At 50.2% G+C, this 19,191-nt stretch overlaps 2 protein-coding genes across 4 annotated transcripts; one reads left to right on the forward strand and one right to left on the reverse strand.

Moving 5' to 3' along the window:
- The first annotated feature begins 11,824 nt into the window (after positions 1–11,824).
- Positions 11,825–17,283, forward strand: Plk3 (polo-like kinase 3). Of its 2 annotated transcripts, XM_013016812.1 has the most exons (15): positions 11,825–12,134; positions 12,266–12,373; positions 12,463–12,579; positions 12,725–12,854; positions 12,966–13,053; positions 14,136–14,231; positions 14,321–14,519; positions 14,626–14,752; positions 15,197–15,288; positions 15,523–15,616; positions 15,762–15,845; positions 15,938–16,100; positions 16,236–16,365; positions 16,537–16,650; positions 16,761–17,283. In XM_013016812.1, exons 1-15 carry the CDS (start codon positions 11,925–11,927, stop codon positions 16,950–16,952), a joined length of 1,944 nt encoding a protein of 647 aa, XP_012872266.1. In that variant the 5' UTR covers positions 11,825–11,924; the 3' UTR covers positions 16,953–17,283. The 2 variants fall into 2 exon arrangements, with proteins under 2 accessions (XP_012872266.1, XP_012872267.1); XM_013016813.1 differs by lacking the exon at positions 16,761–17,283 and having other exon boundaries at positions 11,902–12,134; positions 16,236–16,464; positions 16,537–16,604.
- Tctex1d4 (Tctex1 domain containing 4) lies at positions 17,272–18,846 on the reverse strand. Of its 2 annotated transcripts, none has more exons than XM_013016815.1 (2): positions 18,576–18,846; positions 17,272–17,970 (listed from the first exon to the last, which is right to left on the reverse strand). In XM_013016815.1, the coding sequence occupies exon 2, from the start codon at positions 17,960–17,962 to the stop codon at positions 17,303–17,305; it is 660 nt and encodes a 219-aa protein (XP_012872269.1). In that variant the 5' UTR covers positions 17,963–17,970; positions 18,576–18,846; the 3' UTR covers positions 17,272–17,302. The 2 variants fall into 2 exon arrangements, with proteins under 2 accessions (XP_012872269.1, XP_012872268.1); XM_013016814.1 differs by having other exon boundaries at positions 17,272–17,973.
- Between the last annotated feature and the right edge of the window lie 345 nt (positions 18,847–19,191).

Genomic DNA, 19,191 nt, shown 5'->3' on the forward strand with positions numbered 1-19,191 from the left:
TGAATACATTTCCTCTCAAGCATTGTTACCCCTTTCTCCCTTTGTTTTTGAGACAAAATTTCAAATTGCTTCCATTTCTTTATCTGTCACACAGAAGGCACTGACCTAATTAGGAACAAAACCCCTAGCCAGACACTGTGGATCACGCCTGTAATCCAAGCTACTCAGAAGGCTAAGATCTGAGGATCATGGTTTTAATCCATCCTGGTAGGCAAATCTAAGAGACCTTTTTAAAAAAAATTTTTTTTATTGTGAAAATACCGTACAGAGGGGTTACAATTATGTGGGCAAGGTAATGAGTACATTTCTTATCAAGCATTGTTGCCTCCTCCTTTGTTTCCCCTTCCTATCCCATCCTCCCCCGCCCACAAGACCTTTATCTCTAATTAACCAGGAAAAAAAAAGCCCCAGAGTAGAACTATGAGTCAAGTGGCAGAGTGCCAGCCTTAAGTGACAAAGCTAAGCAAGAGTGTGAGGCTGAGTTCAGGTCCTGGCCCCACATCAAAAAAGAATAATAATAAAATAAAACCAGGGCTAGGTGCTGGTGGCTCAAGCCTGTAATCCTAGCTACTAAGGAGGCTGAGATCTGAGGATCACAGTTAAAAGCCAGCCCAGGCAGGAAAGACCGTGAGACTCTTATCCCCAACTACCAGAGAACCGGAAGTGATGCTGTAGCTCAAGTAGTAGAGTTCTCGCCTTTAGTTGAAGAGCTCATGGACAGTGCCCAGGCCCAGAATTCAAGCCCCATGATCAACTAAACAAACAAAAACAAACCAGGGCTGAGAATGTAGCTTAGTGGTAGAATGCTTGCCTAGCATGCAGGAAGCCCTGTGTTTGATTCCTCGGTACCACCTAAACAGAAAATGCTGGAAGTGGGCTCTGTGACTCAAGTGGTAAAGTGCCTAGTCTTGAGCAAAAAGCCTGGGTCAGTGCCCTGGCTCTGAGTTCAAGCCCCAGAATTGGCAAAAATAAATAAATAAATAATAAAAACAGGAAGAGATTGAGATCAAGGTAGCTACTGTACTTTCTCAGTGCTCAAGTCATTTGCAAAATCCCAGGACTTTTGTTCCTACCTCCCACCTGTTTTAGGTATCTCTTTCCCTACATAGTGACCTAATCACCACCCATGAAGCATTTCCTAAAAAGAGGAAGCATGGAAGTCCGGCACTAGTGGAAAAAAACGGAAGTGGTGCTGTGACTCAAATGGTAGAGCGCTAGCCTTGGGCACTGGCTCAGGGTCAGCGCCCAGGCCCTGAGTTCAAGTCCCAGGACTGACAAAAAACAAAAATATAAATAACAATTGTGGACAAGTGGTTATAAGCTTGGGCTTATATAGGTCTGAATTTCAGCTCTCTGTAACTTTATACAAGTTACCTAACCTCTCTGAACCTCAGTTCCCTCCTCCACAAAGCACAATGGATGACGCCTACCTCAAAGGCAATTATGAGTATTCGAACAATGCCTGGAAGCTTGGTGCATGGTGCGCACTCAGCTGGGATTGCTACGAGTCAGATCTGTCCCTTTCGTTTCCACCTACTTGTTCACTGGTACCTCCCAAGCTTTTCTGAACCAGAAAGTGTTTCAGAGATGAGGAGGCAGAGACCTTTCTCTGGATGCTCTGTCAGCCCGGCCCCACAGCCAAAGGTCTACATCCTAGGTTCTCTGAGAGTCACCCATCTACTCCCATTATCATCCTCTAATCTAGCTTTTTTTTTTTTTTTGCAGCAGCAGCAGTTATGGAGGTGGGGAGCTTTTCCATATTCAACCCAGATTTGAGGCAAGCTAAACATTCTCTACCACTGAGCTACACCCCAGATGAGGCCTACCTCATTTTTTTTTTTTTGGTTCCAGTCATGGGGCCTGAACTCTGGGCCTGGGCGCTGTCCCTCAGCTCTTCAGCTCAAGGTGAGTGCTCTACCACTTGAGCCACAGTACCATTTCTGGCTTTTTCTGCTTATGTGGTGCTGAGGAATCAAACCCAGGGCCTCATGCATGCACGGCAAGCACTCTACCACTGAGACAACTTCCCAGCCCCAGCCTACCTCATTTTTAACTGCTCCTTCAAGATACAGCTCAGAACTAGTTTTCTTCACTCTCTTATAGCAGTTTTGCCTCTAATTTACCAGGCTCCAACCAAAGGAGAAAAGGAATAGTAAAATCTCTATGCCATGGATTATACAATACAGATGGCATGCAGATAGATGAGTGGTAACCCAGAAAGAAATACCTAGTAAGGTGGTACATGCCTGTAACCTCCATCAAAGATGTATTTTTTAAAATTTTTGGTCCGGTCATGGTGCCTGAACTCTGGACCTGGGTGCTGTCGCTCAGCTCTTCAGCTCAAGACTAGCACTCTACCACTTGAGCCACAGCGCCACTTCTGGCTTTTTTCTTTTTGCTTCTGTGGTGCTGAGGAATCGAACCCAGGGCCTCGAGCATGCAAAGCAAGCACTCTACCACTGAGCCACCTTCCCAGCCCCTTCCATCAAAGAATACTTGAAACCTGAAGACTTCTTTTCTTCCCTCCCTCTCCCCCTCCCTTTCCCCCTCCCTTTCTCTCTCTTTCTCTCCCTCCCTCCCTCCCTCTTTCCCTTCCTTTCTCCCTCTCCCTCTCTCTCTCTCTCTCTCTCTGTCTGTCTGTCTCTCTCTCGCTTTCTCTTTCCATTCTCTCTATTTTTAAATGAAAGACATTCAGTTTCACCACTGTCAACCTCCCATGCTTTTTCTCAGATGAGTCATGGTCTGAAAACCTACTCATGGCCTGACTGGAGTTATGTCCTCCTTTTAGATGAGAAATCTTCAAGAGTAAAGAAGAATACTCTGTGTGTGTGTGTGTGTGTGTGTGTGTGTGTGTGTGTGTGTGTGTGTGTGTGCGCGTGCTCTCACACCGCACACATGTGATCAGAACCTGCGCTTCAGAGGGTAAGAAGGGTTCCAGACCCTCAGCCATCGGGGCCTGTGCAGCCTCTTCCAAAGCTTGGATCTGCACCTTTCCTTGGGCATTCTGGGCTGCTTACCACTCAAAGATGTTCTAGGTTTTGGGCAGCCAGGTTCTGGGTCTCGCTGGCAACTCCCCAGGGCGGCCCAGCTGGGGTGACTGCACTGAGATTCTGTGCAGCACTCTGCTACCAGCACTTAGGTCTGTGAATTTCCCACAGAGCCAGGGAAAAGTGATATGACCTGAAGGCCTCCATCCCAGGAAGGGCCACTAACCCTGCCTTCCGGAATCACCTTATCTCCCTTCCCACTGCGCACAGGACCCATGACTCCCAGTTTATGGTCCGGGAAAGGGAACCTTGCAGCCCATAAATCACTTGCCCCACCCTGCTTGTCCCTGGGCACTGTTTGTCCCTCTCTGAAAGTCCTGCCCTCCATTGCCCTTCCCTCCTCTCATACATGAATCAGATGAGCCTCAACCTTGGACAAGCCACTGAACTCCTGGAGAAATGGATACAATAATGCCAACCTGAGTTGTGATTATTAAGTGAGTTAACCGTATAAATGGGTCAGAATAGAACGATGGTAAACCTGAAGTGTGCTCTAGATATTAGCAGGGTTTTTTGTTGTTGTTAGGTTTGGGGTTGAGGTAGGTCTCATGATGTAGTAGTCTAAGCTGGCCTTGAACTCACCATCTTCCTGCTTTAGCCTATTAGCTCATACTTTACTGTGGGCTATAGAACACACCAAGGGTCCCCGAGATTACTCTCTAATAACCCCTCCTAAGTGCTAGCCTGCCTCACATTTCTCAGTCTCCTTCTTCTCTTCTCTGAGGTGCTGAAGAAACAGGATTCTGGGACATGTGCTCAACAGGGTATCACATCTAATAGCATCTTTGGGGGGATGGAAACCCAGAGACCTCAGAAAATCTCAGCAGTATATGGGTCAGTGTAAGAAAGGGATAGGTTCAAAGACAGGAACCCCATGACTGCAGAAAAGTCAAACTGTGACTAGATGGACTTCAGTTTTCTCATCTATACAGTGAGGATAACAAAATCACATCCATATGATAAGGTTACAGTGAACCATCAATATGATAAATACAGCCCAGCACTGGAAGCTCACACCTGTAATCCTAGCTACTCAGGAAGCTGAGATCTGAGGATCATGGTTCAAAGTCAGCCTGGGCAGGAAAGCCCAAAAGAATCATCTCCAATTAACCACCAAAAAACCAGAGGTGGAGCTATGGTTCCAAGTGGTAGAATGCTAGCTTTGAGCAAAAGAGTTCAGGGACAGCAACCAGGCCCTGAGTTCAAGTCCCATAACCAAAAAAAACAAAAACAAAAACAACCCCCCCCACACACACACAAAGATAAATGCCTGGCCATTGCCTGAAACATAGAAGCTACATTAGATCCATGGATGGGGAGCTGTTTACATAGTGAGAGGAGGCTGTGGCAGACCCCTGAATTACAGCATCCAAAAACACATCCTGGTATCCTGACTCCAGGAGGAGGGTTCAAGCACCTTGTTAAATTGCTTCCCCAAAGGAAAGCTACAGGACAGTGGAGCTCCAAAAAGGATAGTGGCCTGGAACTTGTAGCTCAGCAACAGAGCATTTCCCTAACAAGGATGAGACTCTAGATTCAGAAGATTTTGATTTTTTTTTTTTTTTTGGTCAGTCATGGGGCTTGAACTCTGGACCTGGGCGTTTTTCCTGCACTCTTCAACTCAAGGCGAGCACTCTGCTGCTTGAGCCACAGTGCCACTTCCAGTTTTCTAGTGGTTTATTGGAGATAAGAGTCTCACGGAGTTTCCCTCCCACAGTGCTTCTGAACCAAGATCCTCAGATCTCAGCCTACTGAGTAGTTAGGATTATAGGCGTGAGCCACTGGCTACTATACTGGCTGTTGTTTTGTTGGTTGTGATGCTTGAACTCAGGGGCTGGGTACTGTCCCTGAACTTTTGTGTTCAAGGTTATCACTGCCACTTGATCCACAGTTCCATGTCTGGCTTTGAGATCATTAATTGGAGAGAAGAGTTTCATGGACTTTTCTGCCTGAACTTGCCTGCTTTGAACCACAATCCTCAGATCTCAGCCTCCTGAGTACCTAGGATTACAGGCATGAGACACTAGTGCCTGGCTTCATAGGCTTTTAATTATGTATGTATTTATTTATTTACCACAAGTACTTTTTTTTTGTCAGTTGTGGGGCTTGAACTCTGGGCCTGGGCACTGTCCCTCAGCTCTTCAGCTCAAGGCTAGCACTCTACCACGTGAGCCACAGCACCACTTCTGGCTTTTTCTGTTTATGTGGTGCTGAGGAATCAAACCCAGGGCCTCATGCATGCAAGGCAAGCACTCTACTGGGCGCCAATGGCTCACGCCTGTAATCCTAGCTACTCAGGAGGCTGAGATCTGAGGATCACGGTTCAAAGCCACCAAGGCAGGAAAGTCTGTGAAACTCTTATCTCCAATAAACCACTAGTATACCGGAAATGGCACTGTGGCTCAAGCGGTAGAGCGCTTGCTTTGAGCTGAAGAGTTCAAGGACAGCGCCCAAGCCCAGAGTTCAAGCCCCACGACCAACAACACCAACAAAAAAGGACAGATAGTCAGGAAAATGCCCAAACCCTGAGTTCAAGTCCCACTACTGGCACACCAAAAAAAAAAAAAAAGTTTTAGTGAGCTGTGCTATCGGAGAGATGATATTCTGCAGGCTTAGGGGGCACAGGATTATATTTTGGCCAGAGCATTTCTCTGAATCTCAGATAGTAGGTCCGCTCACTCCCTCAGCCAAAAAAAGTGTGTGGAGATTGCTAAAATTTCTTATAAAATTAAAGAGTATGGCTGGGTATCAGTGGCTCATGCCTGTAATCCTAGCTGCTCAGGATGCAGAAATTTTATTTATTTATTTATTTATTTGGGTCCGGTTGTGGGGCCTGAACTCTGGGCCTGGGCGCTGTCCCTCAGCTCTTCAGCTCAAGGCTAGCGCTCTACCACTTGAGCCACAGCCCACTTCAGGCTTTTTTTTCTTTTTGCTTATGTGGTGCTGGGGAATCGAACCCAGGGCCTCATGCATGCAAGGCAAGTGCTCTACCACTGAGCCAACTTCCCAGCCCCCAGAAATTTTAGAATCATGGTTCAAAGCCAAATCCTGCAGAAAAGTACATGAGACTTTTTTTTTTTTGACAGTCTTGGAGCTTGATGAACTCAGGGCCTGGATAGTGTCCTTGAACTTCTTTTTGCTCAAACCTAGCACTCTACCACTTAAGCCAAGGCCCACTTTCAGCTTTTTCTGTTTATGTGGTGCTGAAGAATCGAACCCAGGGCCTCATGCATGCAAGGCAAGTGCTCTACCACTGAGTCACATTCTCAGGTTCTCCTCCTCTCCCTTTTTTTTTGGTTGGTTGTGGAGCTTGAATCCAGGGCTTGGGTGCTGTCCCTGTACTCTTCAGCACAAGGTGAGCGCTCTACTGCTTGAGCCACAGCACCACTTCTGGTTTTCTATTGGTTTATTGGAAATTATAGTCTCACGGACTTTCCTGCTCAGGCTGGCTTTGAACGCAATCCTCAAATCTTAGCCTCCTGAGTAGCTAGGATTACAGGCATGAGCCACCCACGCCCCCACTCCTTTTTTTGTCTGTTGTGGATCTTGAACTCAGGGCCTGGGTGTTGTCCCTGAGCTCTTTCACTCAAGGTTAGGGCTCTACCACTTTGACCTACAGTGCCACTTCTGGTTTTCTTGTGGTTAACTGGAGATGAGTCTTTCAGACTTTCCTGCTTGTGCTGGCTATGACTCACTATCTCAGCCTCCTGACTCCCTAGGATTGCAGGCATGAGCCACCAGACCCAGCTTGAGACTCTTATCTCCAACTTGCTGCTGCCTAAAAGCCAGAAGTAGAGCTATGGCTCAAAGTGGTAGGCATTAGCCTTGAGCACAAAAGCTCAAGGACACTGCCAGGCCCCGAGTTCAAGCCCCATGACAGACAAAGAAAAAAGAAAAAAAAAAGCCATGAGCATATATAGTTCAGTGGTAGAGTGATAAAATGTTTTCCTAGCAAGTACAAGGCACTGGGCTAGACCCCTTGTGCAAAAATTAAAAATCATAAAAAAATAAAACAAAAAAGAAAGCTGGGCACCAGTGGCTCATGCCGGTAATCCTAGGTTCAAGGTTCAAAGCTAGCCTGGGCTGGAAAGTCTGTGAGACTCTTATCTCAAATTAACCACCAGAAAACTGGAATTGGTGCTGTAGCTCAAAGTGGTAGAGCACTTGCCTTGGGCTGAAGAACTGAGGGACAGCACCCAGACCCAGAGTTCAAGCCCCACCATGACCGAGACACAGACATAGACACAGACACACACAGACACAGACACACAGACACACAGACACACAGACACACACACACACACACACACACATATGCACACCAGAAGTGGAGCTGAAGCTCAAATGGTAGAGCTCTACCTTTGAACGTAAAAGCTCAGGGACAGGAGCTAGGCCCTGAGTTCAAGCCTCAGAACAAGCACTAAGTAAATAAATAAATAAGAGGCTGGTGTGTGTGTGTGGGGAGGGGGGAATGGGAAGGGATGGGAAGGGGAAACAAAGGAAGAGGCAGCAATGCTTGGTAAGAAATGTACTCATTAGGGGCTGGGAAGGTGGCTCAGTGGTAGAGCGCTTGCCTTGCATGCATGAGGCCCTGGGTTCGATTCCTCAGCACCACATAAGCAGAAAAAGAAGCCGGAAGTGGCACTGTGGCTCAAGTAGTAGAGTGCTAGCCTTGAGCTGAAGAGCTGAGGGACAGCGCCCAGGCCCAGAGTTCAGGTCCCACGACTGGACCCCCCAAAAGACTCAAAAAACAAAGAAATGTACTAATTACCTTGCTCATGTAATTGTAACCCCTCAGTATGGTATTTTCACAATAAAAGTACATATATAAATAAATAAATAAGGGGCTGTATGAGCTAAATTGTGTCCCCTGCCAATTCACTCAAGTCATATTTTGAATATCTAACCCCCAGTACCTCTGAATATAGTGTTTGGCTAGGGCTTTCAAAAGGATAATTAAGTTAACACGTGGCTATGAAGGTAAACCCTAATCCAATCTGACTGGAATCCTTTAAAAGGATTAGTATTTACAAGATGATACAAAGGTACACAGACAGAGGGCTGGGAAGGTGGATCAATGGATATAGTGCTTGCCTCGCATGCATGAAGCCCTGGGTTCAATTCCTCAGCACCACAGAAGCAGAAAAGCCGGAAGTGCTACTATGGCTCAAGTGGTAGAGCGCTAGCCTTTAGCTAAAGAGCTGAGGGACAACACCCAGGCCCAGAGTTCAGGCCTCATGACTGACAAAAAACAAAACAAAACAAAAAGGTACTCAGACTGAGATAAAGATCATATGAAAGGCCCCCCAAAATACCAGTCCTAGTTGGGTGTGGTGGTACACAACTATAATCCTGAGAATCAGAAGCAGGAAAATTTCAGGTTCTACGTAGAGAGATGTTGTCTCAAACAACAACCAAAAAACCTTTCCCAACAAACAAACTGATAAAGGGGGGGGTGGGGAGAGACACCGAAGGACAGAGACCGAGACCAACAGAGAAAACACCTAGAAATCAATTAAATCTTTATCTTGGACTTGCAATCTCTAGAATTGCTAACATAAATTTCTGCCATTTAAGCCATCCTTATGGCTTAAATCCATATGGTATTTTGTCATGGCAGCTCTAGCAACCTAATACAGAGATGTTTGGATTTGTTTTTCAAATATAAAATGAGGGAGAAGTGGGGGAAGTGGGAGAGGGCAAGGATAGTAGGAAAAAAAAACAAAGGAGGGGGTAACAATGTTTGACAAGAAATATACTCATTACCTTACTCATGTAACTGTAACCCCTCTGTACAGCATCTTAACAATAAAATACAATTAAAAAATCTATTTATATATGTATATATATATATATATATATATATATAATTGAAATATAAGCCAGGCGCTGGTGACTCACACCTGAAATCCTACTCAGGAGGCTGAGATCTGAGGATTGTGGTTCGAAGCCAGTCCAGACACGAAAGTCCATAAGACTTTTAACTCCATTTCACCAGCAAAAAAAAAAAAAAAGTGGAGCTGTGGTTCAAGTGGTAGAAGGCCAACCTTGAAAGAAAAAGCCATGGGATAGTACTCAGATTCTGAATTTGAGCCCTAGAATGAGCACCCGTGCACATGAATACACATACACACACATACACATGCACACACACACTGCAACACTAGGTTGGAAATGTAGGTCAGTGGTAAAGTACTTGCATAGCATGCACAAAGCTCTGGATTTAACACTATAATAATGTAATACTGAAGTTCTTTTGAGGTGCTACAGACTTTAGGCCTATTTACTCTGGGGAGTCTATTCTTTCTAACCTCACTACTTCTATCTCTTGGTGAATTGCTGACCTGTGAGGATAAAGACCAAATCCCTACAGGGAGCTGGTGGCTCACACCTGTAATCCTAGCTACTCAGGAGGCTGAGATCTGAGGATCGTGGTTCAAAGCCAGCCTGGGCAGAAAAGTCTGTGAGACTCTTATCTCCAATAAACCACCAGAAAACTGGAAGTGGCCTGTGGCTCAAATGGTAGAGCGCTAGGCTTGAGGTGAAGAGGTGAAGGACAGTGCTCAAGCCCAGAGTTCAAGCCCCACAAACGACAAAAAAAAAAAAAGAATTTCTGAGCATGGCACTCAAGCCCTTCCTGCCCACCACATCCTCCTGCCCCCTCATTTACCTATAGTATTTGTAACTTCCTACATCTTAGGCTGTTTGGAGTCTTCCTTTGGTGACCATGAAGGGAAAACGTGAAGTTAGTTCCCAGAGGGTCTGGGACTTCTGACTGGAAATGGAGGTGAGCCAGAGGCTGGGAGACCTGCAAGGTGCTGAGACAAGAAACTGACCCAGACCAGTCAGTGTGTGAGGGGAAGACAGATCCAAGTGCATACATATGAGATATTAGTGAGATAAACTTGGCAGGAATGAGGTACAAGTATTTGTTGACTTTGCAGGCTGCTCATACTGGAATAGGTGTTTTGTTCTTTCGTTTACTTCCTTCACAGCCTACAATTACTTTGTTTATATACTAGTCTAGTATCTATTTCCCTAAAGCAGAATCAAGTAAACTGTAGGAGGGTTGTAACCTTGTCCATTCTTATTCTAAACCTAGCACTTTTCAAAAGTTTCAGAGGTCTGAATGGTTTAGTAATAGATTGGATGCACCAGAGTGAAAGAGAGCTGAGGGATACTAGGAGGTCAATAGGAGGCCTGGGGCAGGGGAGACGATGTAAGGGGGAACTCTTATTGTTGTAAGACTCTTACTGTTGTTGATGCTGTTGTACAGCTGGATGCCAGTAGCACACATCTGTAATCCTAGCTACTGTAGAGGTTGAAGCTTGAGGATTGAAGTTTGAAGCTAGCTTAGATAAGAAAGTCTGTGAGAGTTTTATCTCCAATTAACAAGCAGAAAAGTGAAACTGTGGCTCAAGTGGTAGAATGCTAGCTTTGAGTGAAAAAGGTTAAGAGATAGCACAAAGGCCCTGAGTACAAGCGGCAGTCCCAGTCCCCCCCCAGCAAAAAAAAAAAAAAACATTGTACATAAAGATGGACAAATTAAACCAAAACCTCAACAACAACAAAAGTTTTGTCACCTTGGGATAAATTTACATTTTCCAGAGGTATTTCAACCCTATCTCTGACTCTCACCCTAGGAAGGGTGGGTCTTGAAGCAGGGTCCTACTGCTCCTAGAGAACCCAAAACTGCCTACAGCCCCTAACATCTGCAACTCTGTAATTTCCATTTTTCACTAGAATGAAAAGCAATGGGTACTTCATAAGGGTTAAAGATCCCATAGGAGCCTAAGATCTGCAAGGATGCAGAAATAACACCACCCGAAAAAGGATCTTGTAAGAGCTCTATGATAAAGGGAACTTAGTAATTTCAAGGGGCTAGATGTATAGCTTAGAGGTAGAGCATGTGTTTAGCATGCTCTCTCCCTCCACCAAAATAAAAAAAAAAGTGGGGGGAAGTATGTAGGAGTAGGTAGCAGAAGATGTGGGACTTGGAGCGTGATAAAAAGTCTTGATCGGCCTGTAATCCTAGCTACTCAAGAGGCTGAGATCTGAGGATAGCAGTTAAAAGCCAGCCCGCGCAGGAAAGTCCCAGAGACTCCATTTCCAACAAACCACTTAGAAAACCGGAAGTGGCGCTGTGGCTCAAGTGGTAGAGCATTCCGCCTTGAGCTGAAGAGCTCAGGGACAGCTCCCAGGCCCAGAGTTCAAACCAGGGGCAGGGTGTGTGTGGGGAAGTCTTGACTTCGGGCTCAGTCCACCAAAGCCAGCATGGAGTCCTGCAGCCAGACTAGCCAGGCAAGCCAGGCTCTAGGGTGTGCTTCTCCCTTAGTTCTAAAGGGGGCAGCACTGGGCCAGCATCTGGCTAGCTCACAGGAGACTACACACAAAAAAGATGAATCGTTGACCCGCCCAAGAAACAGTGAGCGCCACTCCCGGCGTGCCTTTCCTTTTCTAGTTCTCAGACCCCGACTCTGACTTCAACTTGTACCCCGAAAAATAGGGAAAGGAAGAGGCTGCCATTAGCAGGACACGCGGTCACCAGGACAGGGTGGCGCCGCACCAGCAAGCGGCGTGACGAGCACTGTGGCTTTAAGGCAGGATCAGAAGGCGGAGCCTGGAAGTGCGCCGGTGGGTGGAGCTTCAGGGTGACGCAGGGCCGGGCAGTGGGCGAGGCTTTCCCCTGACTCGCCCTCAGGAAGAGGGCGGGGCTCGTGGTGACGTAGGACTAGGGAGGGGGCAGGCCTTCATTGATAAAAACGCCAGCCTCCCTTGGGCGCGAGCGCAGCGTAACGAAACCTGGCAGCGCCACGCGCGGCTGGGGCCGGGCGGAACCGAGAACCAGACGGGCTCGCGCTGCTGCGCGCCGCCGGGATGGAGCCCGCCGCCGGCTTCCTGTCCCCGCGCCCGTTCCCGCGCGCTGCCGCCCCGCCTGCGCCTCCCGCCGGACCGGGACCACCTCCTAGTGTCTTGCCCGGATCCGAGCCAGAGATGCTGGCCGGGACCCCGGCGCCGGACCCCGGGCGCCTCATCACCGACCCGCGCAGCGGCCGTACCTACTTCAAAGGGCGCTTGCTGGGCAAGGTGGGTCGGGGGCTGTGTGGGGTGAGAGGGAGTCCTGCCGGGTAGGCGGGGTACGCTGGGCCCTAATGTGGGGGCGTCTGCGGGCCAGAACCAGCCTCTGGAGCGCCCGGCCTGATGCGCCCTTCTCCTAGGGGGGCTTCGCCCGCTGCTACGAAGCCACCGACACGGAGACTGGCGGCGCCTACGCCGTCAAAGTCATCCCGCAGAGCCGCGTCGCCAAGCCGCATCAACGCGAGAAGGTGGGACCGGGCGCAGAGGGGCGAGGGTTGGGGAGGGGAGAGTGGCTGGGGAGCCCCGCGAAGATAACGACCCGGCTCCCCCATCGCAGATCCTAAACGAGATTGAGTTGCACCGAGACCTCCAGCACCGCCATATCGTTCGCTTTTCTCACCACTTCGAGGATGCTGATAATATCTACATTTTCCTGGAGCTCTGCAGCCGAAAGGTGAGGGACAGGGGTGGGAAGAGAAAAGGGGGTGGGGGGAAGCTGTCCAAAGACCCAGACATGGGGCTCTGCCTTCTTAAGCCAGCCCCTTATCGGGGAAGGGTCAGGGAGGGTGAACAGGGCTTGAGGCCGCGGCTCTCTGCAGTCTCTGGCCCACATCTGGAAGGCTCGGCACACCCTGTTGGAACCAGAAGTACGCTACTACCTGCGGCAGATCCTTTCAGGGCTCAAGTACTTGCACCAGCGGGGCATTTTGCACCGAGACCTCAAGCTGGGTAAGACTGGTGATCAGCCTGGGGAGGGGGGGGGGAGGGAAAGGGCATATGGTGGGAAGAAGAGGGAGGGAGGAGGGGAGTTATCTGATATACCCCTCTGGCCCTGTCTAGGAAATTTTTTCATCACTGAGAACATGGAACTGAAGGTGGGGGATTTTGGGCTGGCAGCTCGGTTAGAGCCTCCAGAGCAGAGGAAGAAGTGAGTGTTTGAGGGAGGGATGGCACAATCTGTATGTGACAGACAGACAGTATGTATGTGGGAGGCAGGTGACTGCCTGATGTGAACATGTGATAAATAGGGAAGGGGTGAGGAGCTGTTTGCTTGAGTGTTTGAAGGTGGAGGTGGCAGCCTGGCTTCCTGGGTCTGGCTGAGAGGATGGGTCTGGTGGGAACCCTGGAAGATCGACATGTGATACAGATGGGGAAGGTGACCTAGGTTCCTGGGGGGCAGGGGAGGAAAAGGTTGTATGTGTATAGAATCTTTTGAATTGTATAACTGAGCCTGTGTATGGATGGGGATGGTAACATGAGCCAGGCAGTGTGTACATGTGTGGAGACTTAAGTGTAGGAATGACAGAACTTGATCTTCTGTGTAAGAAGACTACTGGGAGGTCAGGCACTGGTGGCTCATACCTATAGTCCTAGCTACTCATAAGGCTGAGATTTGAGGATTGAGGTTCAGGCAGACAAGTACAAGAGGCTATTATCTTGAATTAATCATCAACAAGGCAGAAGTGGAGATTTGGCTCAAATGGTAGGGCTGTAGCCTTGAGTAAACTAAGCAAGAGTATGGGGGTCTGAGTTCAAGCCCCAGTACTGCTGGTGCACACACATAGACACACAAAAGATGACCCCACTGTGGCTACTATGACTGGGTGTGTATAACACAGATAGCATGTGTGGCAGATGAGTGTTTGGGATGTGTGTGTGAGAGCTAGTGTTGGTGTGGGTTTGGCACAGACCATGGAAGGAGCCTGATGAGTTTCTGACAGAGGGGAGTCGGGGATGAGATCAGTTCATGGACCCTTTGTATTGACCTTGGAGGAGGGGGCTGCGTGGGGGTCAGGGCCTCCCCCTGTCCTACTGAGCAGTTGAGCAGCTGGGCCAGGCGGGTGGGCGGGGACTCAGCTGCCATCCCCAGCATCCATTGTCTCAAGACAAGCAGGAGCTCTCTGGCCTTTGGTGACAGGCAGCTGCTTTGTCTGGACTCACAGTGGGGGCAGGAATGGGGGCTGCTGGGCTGGATCTGAACCCTCCCCTCTTTTTCCTACCCTCTTTCAGGACCATCTGTGGCACTCCCAACTACGTGGCTCCAGAAGTGCTGCTGAGACAGGGCCATGGCCCTGAGGCGGATGTGTGGTCACTGGGCTGCGTCATGTGAGTGACACAGTCATTGGCAGACAGGTGGTGGTTAGTGGGAGGCTCTTCCTACTTCATTGCTCCTGATCCCTATCCTTGGCCCACAGGTACACACTGCTGTGTGGGACCCCCCCTTTTGAGACAGCTGACCTGAAGGAAACGTACCGCTGCATCAAACAGGTTCACTACACTCTGCCTGCCAGCCTCTCGCTGCCCGCTCGGCAGCTCCTGGCTGCCATCCTACGAGCCTCACCCCGAGACCGCCCCTCTATTGAGCAGATCCTGCGCCATGATTTCTTTACCAAGGTCTGTCACCTAACATTTGAGTTCAGTCTGCATGTTCCTGAAGGATAAATGGAGACAGGTGGAAGGACCCTTGGGGTCTCTCTGTTGACACGGCTCTCCTCCTTAGGGCTATACCCCTGACCGGCTCCCTGTGAGCAGCTGCGTGACAGTCCCAGATCTGACGCCTCCCAACCCAGCCAGGAGTCTCTTTGCCAAAGTTACCAAGAGCCTGTTTGGCAGGAAGAAGAACAAAAGTGAGTCTGGGGTGTTAGTGGGCTGAGGTATAAGAGCAGGCAGTCAGCCAATACCAGTGGCTTATTCCTAGAATCCTAGTTACTCAGGAAGCTGAGCTCTGAGGATCAAAACTTGAAGCTGGCCTGGGCAGGGAAGTCCACGTGACTCTTATCTCCAATTAACTATCAAAAACCTGGAAGTGGAGCTGTGGCTCAGGTGGTAGAGCACTAGCCTTGAGCAAAAAAGCTCAGGGACAGTGCCCAGGCCCTGAACTCAAACTGCAGTACTGGTATGCACAGTTGGTCAGCTTATTATATCCACTTTGTAGGCATGGGAGCATGGCGTCTGTGAACTCCTGGAGCGGGGTGTTTGTTGCCCAAGTGCTTGGGAAGGCCTGTCTGTGCCATCCCTGGGGCACATGGGCTGGACAGGAAACTGAGGGTTCTATTCTCCCTCACGTTCAGATAAGAGCCACCCTGAGGAGCGGGACGAAGTGTCGTGTTTGGTGAGCGGCCTTATGCGCACATCCATTGGCCATCCAGATGCCAAGCCCGAGGTGAGTGCTCACGTGGCACTGTTCTGACTCATTCCTGCCCTAGCAGCTGAGGGAAGCCTGGGATAAAAGGCTGATGAAGCATCCAGCCTCGTGGTAGGCTAATTGGCTACATCTCATTAGCTAGCTAGGACTGACCTGAGGTGCCCTGGGAGCCAGGGCCAGGCTGGGCCTGGACTTTCAAGGATTTGGATTGTGGAACCGATTTCACTTGCTCTCCTTATCCAAACCCTCTAGGATCCAGCAGCTTCTGGTCCTGCCCCTGTCAGCCTGGTAGAGACAGCAGCTGAAGACAGCTCCCCCCGGGGGACACTGGCAAGCACCGGAGATGGTGAGGAGCCAGGGAGGACTACAAGTGCTATAATGTTGCTGGGGTGGACACAAGGGACTGGAGCGAAGACAAGAGGGATTTGATCTAGGTCTGAGGTAGAGAGGTTAATGCCTCCTAAATCTCAGCAGCCTCCTGTTCCCTTCAGGGTTTGAAGAGGGTCTGACTGTGGCTACGGTGGTAGAGTCAGCCCTTTGTGCTCTGAGAAACTGTGTGGCCTTCATGCCCCCAGGTGAGGCTGGGGTCTGGTACATGGGGATGATATGGGGAATTCTTTGGCCTTGGCCAAGGGTTAAGTCATCACTTCCTCCTTTCTGGACACAGCCGACCAGAACCCAGCTCCGTTGGCACAGCCAGAGCCTCTCGTGTGGGTCAGCAAGTGGGTTGACTACTCCAACAAGTTTGGCTTTGGCTATCAACTGTCCAGCCGTCGTGTAGCTGTGCTCTTCAACGATGGCACACACATGGCCCTGTCCGCCAATAGAAAGTAAGTGTTGTGGGGGTGCCCAGAACCCACAAGGCTGCACTTTGGAATATGTTCCTGGGTACAGGGGCCTGGAGTTTCCCAGGGGAGGAACATGGGTGCAGGGCTATCTCTGATTTCTGCCCCCCTCCCATCTAGGACTGTGCACTACAACCCTACCAGTACAAAGCACTTTTCGTTTTCTGTGGGTGCTGTGCCCCGGGCCCTGCAGCCTCAGCTGGGCATCCTGCGGTATTTTGCCTCCTACATGGAACAGCACCTCATGAAGGTACTTGGTTTGGGCGGAGCCATGTGGACAACAAACAACATCCTGATCCTTTCCGATTCCCCTTTGGTGGGGATGGGAGGACACAGCTAGGATTGATTGGTAAGGGATTCGTCAGTGGGGCAGGGTCCGACTCTGGTCAGCTCAGTGACCTGCCCCTGCCTTTGCTCCTAGGGTGGAGATTTGCCCAGTGTGGAAGAGGTAGAGGTACCTGCTCCACCCTTGCTGCTGCAGTGGGTCAAGACTGATCAAGCCCTACTCATGATATTTAGCGATGGCACTGTCCAGGTAAGAGTCCATGCTGGAGCTGGATGGAAGGGCTGGTAGGTCCAGAATGCCGGGAAAGTCTTTTGGGCCTAGAGCACAAGGCTTGAACAGTGTCGCCCTCTTGTGCACAGGTGAACTTTTACGGGGACCACACCAAGCTGATCCTCAGTGGCTGGGAGCCCCTCCTTGTGACTTTTGTGGCCCGGAATCGAAGTGCTTGTACTTACCTCGCCTCCCACCTCCGGCAGCTGGGCTGCTCCCCAGACCTGCGGCAGCGACTCCGCTATGCTCTGCGCCTGCTCCGTGACCGCAGTCCCGCCTAGACCCTCACCTGCAGAGCAGGCCGGGACCCAAGCTCTCAAGACTGAGGCCTGTGCCTGCAAGACTCTGGCCCTTGCCTTTGTGGCCCTCCCTGTCCCTTTGGTGCCTCACTGGGGGCTCCTGGATGAATCCCCCCAGGGAATCAGGGACCAGCTTTACTGGAGTTAGGGGCAGCCTGTCCTTGCTGGTTCTTACCCCTTCTCTGAGTTAAGCCTGAGCCTTAGCCCCCAGCTAGGGGGTATTATTTATGGACCACTTTTATTTATTGACAAACATTTATTTATTGGGATGTGAGCCCCAGGGGGGCTTCCTCCTGGGATAATAAACCATTTTACAGAATGTGGAGGTCTGCTTACTCATAGTACAGCCCGTGGACTGTGGCCACCGCGAAGAGTGAGGCATTCGTAAAGGTAGCAGAGGCCAGCCCATCATGCGCTGCATCCCACAGAGCACGACTGGCCACGTGCACGCCCTGGCCTGCACGTGGCCCCAGCACCACGCTGCACACCAGTTTGTAGCGAGGTGGGCTGAGCTCGCGCAGGCACAGGCGCACCTGCTCACACAGCTCCCGTGCCAGCTGCCCGGCCTCTGAGCCACAGTAGCTGGTGTTGCACAGCCTCTTATCCAACACTGCCTCCAGGACACGCTGTGCACGTGCAGTCTCCCAGCGCTCCTCTGGTGCAGGCTCCGTACGGTATGAAGGTGCCGCTCGACGGACAGGCCCTAGGGGCAGGCCTGAGAAACTGACCCTCCAGCCAAGAGGGGGCACTGGGCCCAAGGACTGTCGCCGACCTCCGTGACCAGTTCCTGATCCAGCCAGCGAGTTTCGGTGTGAGAGGGACATGGTTAGGCCCAGCACTGAACCACGGCGGGAGGCAGGGCCTACACCCGTTTGTCTGGTCTCATCAATGCTGGGCAGGCGGCTTCTTGGCCGCACTGATGGTAGTTTTGGCACTGGGTCTTTGGCACTCTCTTCTTCCTGATGTCCAGGAGACAGACACCTGCCAGCCATGGACTTGCCTGCTAAAAGACCCACACTTTGAGTGGATTTTACTGGCCAGCTCTTTCTATACTCAAGTATTGCTTGGTGATACCACCCTCCACCCCCCCACCCCCCGCCACTTTTTTTTTCTTTTTTTTTTGTGTGTGTGTGTGTGTCGGTCACGGGGCTTGAACTCGGCCTGAGCGCTGTCCCTCAACTCTTTAGCTCAAGGCTAGTGCTCTACCACTTGAGCTACAGCGCCACTTACTTTTCTGAGTGGTTTATTGGAGATAAGCATGTCATGGACTTTCCTGCCTGGGCTGGCTTTGAACCATGATCCTCAGATCTCAGCCTCCCAAGTAGCTAGGATTACAGGCGTGAGCCACTGGCACTTAGCTGGAAATGGTGTTTCTAATCTTTTGTTTATTCTGGTCTTTGGGTGTGGGGTGCTGTCTCTGTACTTTTTTTACTCTTTGCTAGCACAAGCTCTATTCCCAGCTTAGTGCTGGTTAATTGGAGTCTGATGGAATTTTTGGCTAGGGCTAGCTTTGAATGGGCATGAGATACCAGCACCCAACTCCTTCGCCACAGATCCCTCTAACCCAGGAAGTACTGAATGAATCCAGCCATCTTCCAATCCTACCTGCTTTGGGTAGGCACTCACTCAGAAGATTCCTGCAGCAGGCTGAAGCTGGGGCCAGATGACCTCTGGGGCACCTTCCACTCTCAGCTCTGGCTTCTGACTCCACCTACAGAATCACTTGTGGGATGGCTATTCTCTTCTCCCGAAACTCCTTCAGGCACCTGAGTCACCTGTAGCCTTTGGCTTCTGAGTTCTCACCTGGCTGGCCCAGCCCGACCTGACTGCAGGGTGGGCGGGGAAGGGTTGTGTTGTGCAGTTGCCATGGCTGCCATGGCAAGGACACCTCCCTCCCAAAGTTCCTCCCTCTGGCCCGACTCTGGAATAACCAGATTGTTACGACTATGAGCACCTGTCAAAGGTGGCATGCCCCTGAGTTAGTTATGGGGGAGAAGGAGCCCAAGAACTCCTTGAGGGACTGAAGTTTAAAGACCTGTTACTATGGACCAACAAGAAGAGGAAAGCGGATGTAGAGACGGTCTCTGGTCAGAAAGGTATCCAGTCTCAGGGCTCTTGAGCTGTTGTCCATTTCTGTACATAATGCCCAGATGACTTGCCATTTGTGAGTCACAGGGGCCTAGGGTAGGGGAAAGCCTTAGGCTGCTGGGGTGGCTGCTCA

The sequence above is a fragment of the Dipodomys ordii genome, unplaced genomic scaffold (genome assembly GCF_000151885.1).
Source record: "Dipodomys ordii isolate 6190 unplaced genomic scaffold, Dord_2.0 Scaffold33, whole genome shotgun sequence".
Classification (NCBI taxonomy): domain Eukaryota; kingdom Metazoa; phylum Chordata; class Mammalia; order Rodentia; family Heteromyidae; genus Dipodomys; species Dipodomys ordii.